Source organism: Microtus ochrogaster, linkage group LG3 (genome assembly GCF_000317375.1).
Source record: "Microtus ochrogaster isolate Prairie Vole_2 linkage group LG3, MicOch1.0, whole genome shotgun sequence".
Lineage (NCBI taxonomy): Eukaryota > Metazoa > Chordata > Mammalia > Rodentia > Cricetidae > Microtus > Microtus ochrogaster.
The window spans coordinates 36302277-36307998 of NC_022029.1; the positions used below are offsets into that span (position 1 = coordinate 36302277).

Sequence of the window (5722 nt, forward strand, 5' to 3'; positions counted from 1 at the left end):
TTGTCTCTTAAAGGGACCAGGGAGCAAAACCATAACAGTATGAAGTTTGGGTAAGGCTTAACAATAACTATGGTGGGGTCTTACCTGGGGCAGAGCCCTGTGTCAGGTTACACATAGAATCGGGAAACGGGACACTTTATGTTTGGCTGGGGCCTTCACCCCAGCGCCTGGCATAAGCTCCTTCCCCTGGGAGTTGCCTCAGTCCAAACTCCACCTCTGAGAAAGCCTGCCAAATAGTGACCCCTCCCCAGGGAGGGTCAAGAAAGTCCACCAAACAGTAACCCCTCCCCAGGGGAGATCGAGACCACTCCCACAGGCTATTTAAACTGGCCCCCCCCAATGAACACATGGTCTCGGGGTTCCCCATGGTCTCCCCTTTTCCCTCTTCCCATCTCCTTGTTTTCCCGGGAGTATTGCCATCCATTGCCATTAATTAAACCTGGGTGTCTTTTAATTCAGTCTGATTTGCTCTGGGATTATTTGCATCAGGGGAGAGGTTTGTTGGCCAGAAAATACTTCAGACTTTACAGCAGTGTGACCTTGTCAGGGTCAATGCAGGGGGTCTGGGACAGTCTAGATCTAGACGAAACATTAGAGCTACAATCTAATGCTCGGGGGCTGGTTTTGTGTCCTGCAGACAGCCAGAAACAAGAGGCTGACCGTGAAGGACATTGTTTTCCTGGTCCCTGGGTTGCTCCTTGGTGTGCTAAGCATTAGAGCTTGGGCTGGGGCTGATGCCAAACACAGACCTACCTGCCTGGGTCTTGTCTTGGGTTGGGAGAGCCGAAGGGAGGCTGGGAGGGCCACAAATGCTTGACTGTGCCTTTACGTGAGGTGGAGTTGTAACATAAAGGCAGGGGAGTGAATGGGTGTTCAGCTGGCAAGTAGGTTAGAAACGCTAGTGGAAAAAAATACTAGCGAGACTGTATCAGGCCAGACATAGTGATGCAAACCTGTACTCTCAGCACTTGGGAAGCAGAGGCAGGGGGATTGCCTTAAATTTGAAGTCATTCTCAAGATCTGTCTTACATACAACAAAACCCAAACAAGGCTGTATCACAGATTATGCAGCAAATACACCACTCCATTCTGGTTCCCTACAGCACCATTTGCTGTTAGCATAAGGAGATGGGGCCATGGAAAGGAAACTGAGTTTTGCCCAGACAGAAGGCAGTGCCGTTCTCTGCTTCTGTCTCCCAGTACAATGGGGGCAGTGACAGGGAATGAGTGGGAGCTTTGGTGACAGGGGACCCGACCACAGTGGCTTCCCTCATTTCTAGATTAACTCACAGGGACATGGCTAGAGGAGAACCGGACCCTCAGGGAAACATCTCCCTCAGAGGGAAAGCGCAACAGGGCCTTGACTCCACGGTGAACCATCCTCCCTTGGCAAATACAGAGGTTCATTTTCCCTTGGCAAATACACCGGAGGCCTCTGTGGAGACTTGAGATTCCCTTCCCAGGCCTGGAATACCTGGAGAGCTTGTTTGGTTGGGACTGGTCAGCAGGCTCCAGCAATGCTGCTATTTTCCCATAGTACCCACAGCGCAGTGAGAACTGGAGACAACTCCAGGAACCAGTTAACCAAGTGTGATCTTGAAGGAGTATAGCCTTGAAGGAGGCACCTTCAGGGCATGGTGAACTTCCCTGCTCAGTTCAGCTTCAACCAGCCTTGACAAATCCCACCACCACGCCTTTAATTTCAGAGAAATTATCTCAGTCTGTAGTCAGCTCCTTCCTTCAGATCAAGGATCAGAGATTTCTTTTGTCTGTATACAGAGCCAGATATAAAATATTTTTGGCTTTGTGGGTCATACAGTCTCCAACAGAACTGTACGACGTGGCCATCTCAGCGTGGAAGCAGCCACAGGCAAGTTTGAAGTTGATGAATGTGACTGGGTCAATATGGACACCGAAATCAGAACTTTATGTAGTTTTTCACAAGTTATAAAGGTTTTCTTCTTTTTGCTTTTTTTCCATGAACTGAAAAACGAACTTCTAAAATATTTTTTAAATTGTGTGTGTGTGTGTGCAGGCGTGTGTGTGCACATATGTGTGTGTGTGTGTTTGTTATGCATGCGAGTATTGTTTGGTTTAATCTCAATAAAAGCCTCTCCAGCGATGCAAAAAACTCCAATCAAACCAGATTAGACGAAAGTAAAATGCCTGTGTTTAATAAATGCGGCACTCTCGGGTGGACCGAGACCGTATGGCAGAGAGAAAAGCTCACTCAAACCCAAAACCACGTGTTCCTTTTTCCAGTTTGAGGCTAAATAGCCTGTGGGAGTAGTCCTGACCCTCCCCACAGGGGAGGTGGTTGCTTGGCAGGCTGGAGTTGGAGTCCGGACTGGGCCAACTCCCAGGCCAGGGACTTCCAATCACCCCAGACTTCTTGGATATAGGGGTGTTAGAGGGTTGGGGTGATGCCCCCAACTTAATATTACATTTTCCGAGAGTGTCGCATTTATTAAACACGGGCGTTTTAATTTGGTCTAATCTGGTTTGATTGGAGTTTCTTGCATGGGCGGAGAGGTTTTTATTAAAGATTAAACCAAACAGATGGAGATTCCCACCAAAAGGGTCTGTTTTTTCCTGTGGGCCCAGGGCCCAGGGCCACTGCTGGAAAATGCCCTTCCCGCGTGCCCTCTGCCAGGTACCATCGGCTTCACTCGCTGAGTTCCCCTTTTTAAAGTGCATTGCTGTTAAGGTCTTGGGTGACCCATTTGCTTTTCGGGCTTTCATTGAAGCTGCAGGCCCACACCGGAAGCCTCCACACTGCGAAAGCCAGGAGCTTTCGTGGAGATGGGACTGGGGTGTGGGAAGACATTCCCCATTCGTTTCTCATGAGCCCCCGTTTTTGACTCAAGGGCACTGTTAGGTGGACGCATCGCAAGAGGCTTGAGTCACACAGACATGCACTTAAAATAGGTTTCTTACGATTCCAAGCCGATTCCAAATTGCCCTTAGACAGCCTTTTACAAAAAAGTCCTTTCTAAATTGGAGCTATCTAACCTAAATTCACAATGCTCCAAAAGCCCGCGGTTTCTAAACGTGTGTTCTTGTCTTGCCTCCACTTCCATCTCTCTGTTGCTCTCTGCTTATTCGTGGCCAGCGGTTTGTCCCACCTCCACTTTCGTTTCTCCGTACCCTCCGGCTTCCGTTCTGATTCGGGAATCTAAACCCGACTCCCTTTCCATCATCGGCTGAGGACAGTGGAGGCCATCGCCCCGTCCCTTCGGAGTGGCGCTTGCCGTCAGCTGTTTCCCTGGCCTCTGCTGGGATAGCTCTGGCCCCGCTCTGTTCCTGCCCCCTCCCTGCTCTTTGTTGCTTGGGCGGCCTTTTATAAAAAAAATCTTTTAAGTTGGCACTAACACCTAACTTACACAAGGCTCCAAAAGCCCGGTGGCTTCTACCATGTACTCTGCCTTTCTCCCTCCCTGCTCTAGCTGTTTGCTGTGCTTCCCTGGCAGGCCTAACCGCGCTGGAATTTTTAAGTTGGTCAGCTAACACAGGTTTCTAAAAATGTTTTGTCTGTCTGTCAGAATGATGTGGCCACACTATGTCTCTGTAAATGTGTAAGTGTGTTTTAGTGATATGCTCAAAATATTCCTTTTAATCTTTTTGCACCTACCAGCATTGGTAAACTCTAACTAAATGGATAAAATACACTCCTAAATTTAGTTTATATGCCCAGTTTAAATACCAGGTAATGGTACCTAGTTCTCAAGTGCCTTTACAGATCTGAGGGCATGGCATTTTAACAGCAAGAGCTTCTAACACAGACATGCAGCTTCCGTAGCACCCTTTAGCTACTCCAAAAAGACGGAAGACCTTCTGCCTCCAGGCCTTGCCTCTGGGTTTGGCAAAACCACTCACACAGCAGAAAGCAGCCTTTTACCTTCTCAGCTTCCTGGGTGCCTTTCAGGGAATCGATCTCCTCATCCTGCCTAGCCAGGTAGATTAAATCCTCCCCCACAGAAAAATCTTTGGGCCTCTTATCCTCAGCAGCTCATGGCAAGCACTGCTTCTAAGACTGGTGTTCTCCAAGGACCAAGGAGAGGATTCGGGATTGCCTGTGTAGCTAAAAAGCTGTCTCATTTTTGCTCATTTACCCCTCCCAGATCTGTCTAATGGCATTTGATGACTTAGGTACTATTAACTTATTACTTCATCCATGATATTTAATGAAGTTTCCTGCTAAAATACAGACAAGGATGCCTCTTTAACAGGCTTCATAGTGCAGGATTAACAGGTTTCAGGTATGTCTTCAGAGGTTCAGAGTTTCCAGTTTCCTTTAATTGTTTTAAATCTCTTCCGGTTCTCTTAAAGTTCTGCTACACTAACCCCAGCCAGTTTCAAGCACATTTTACAGGTCAGTCCTGCTGCCTGTGCCAAGACCAACTCACAAAGCTCTGTCCAGATAGCCCCAAACACCTATGACAACTCCTAGGCTCCACCATTGGTACCAACTCTTCTGGATCTACTATTGTGTCCCTTCCCATGGCTAGCCCCATTTCATAGTGCCAATAATAACAATATTTTTTCTCCTAGCCACCTGCCTTCTCACACTCCAGGATGACAGCAAACCGGATGCTGCTCCAGCCACTCCTCTCACTGAGTGTGAGTGCACCAACTCTCAGTTCTCCCTCTCCCACATAGCCCCATGCCCACAGGAGGTAGCCAGACAACAAAGAAAGCCTAAAGAGAGCCTTTATCCAAAGAGAGCCTAAAATGTCGGCCATAAATATCACCTCAACCCCTTTTCACACCCCTATATCCAGAGTCTGGAATATAATATTAAGTTGGGGGCATCACCCCAACCCTCTAACACCCCTATATCCAAGAAGTCTGGGGTAATTGGAAGCCCCTGGCCTGGGAGTTGCCCCGTTCTGGACTCCATCTCCCAGCCTGCCAAGCACTGACCCCTCCTGTGGGGAGGGTCAGGACCACTCCCACAGGCTATTTAGGCTCAAACTGGAAAAAGGAACACATGGTTTTGGGTTTGCATGGACTTTTCTCCCTGCCATGCTGTCTTGGCCCACCCAAGAGTGCCGCATTTATTAAACACGGGCATTTTAATTTCGTCTAATCTGGTTTGATTGGAGTTTCTTGCATCGCTGGAGAGGTTTTTATTCAGATTAAACCAAACAAGTATAGTACCTGTAGAGGCCAGAAGAGAGCATCAAAAGTTGTGAGCTGACTACCTGGGTCCTCTGGAAGAGCAGCATGTAGGCTTAACTGCTGACACTTCCAGCCTCTAAAGGAACATTTTAAACTTGCAGAGCACAAAGGTTGTCTGTGGACCACGATTCCACAGAATGGGAACGGCACATTGCTGTATACCTCGTGCCTGTAACACACCTGACGTGTTTACTGTGAGAATGGGGACGGCAAATTGCTGTATACCTCGTGCCTGTAACACACCTGACGTGTTTGCTAGGGATGCATTCAACAGGTAGTTGCTGGAGGAATGGATTTTGCTTTCTTCAAAGGAAGTCACAGTGCAGTGAGTCCGTCCTCTCAGGTGCGGAGTGTGAGCTCAGACTGGTGTGGCTGTGGTCTCAGGTGTGGGGCGTGAGTTCACACTGGTGTGGCTGTGGTCTTAGGAGTGTGAGCTCACACTGGTGGTGGCTGTGGTCTCAGATGTGGGGCGTGAGCTCACACTGCTGTGGCTGTGGTCTCAGGTGTGGGGCGTGAGCTCACACTGGTGTGGCTGTGGTCT

At 48.6% G+C, this 5722-nt stretch overlaps 1 protein-coding gene across 1 annotated transcript in view; it reads right to left on the minus strand.

Moving 5' to 3' along the window:
* Window positions 1–2888, minus strand: part of LOC101993835 (neurexin-1-like) — a 17283-nt gene extending 14395 nt beyond the window's left edge. Inside the window, 1 exon segment of the mRNA XM_013351343.1 lies at window positions 2762–2888. Coding sequence (XP_013206797.1) covers window positions 2762–2888 — 127 coding nt within the window.
* Between the last annotated feature and the right edge of the window lie 2834 nt (window positions 2889–5722).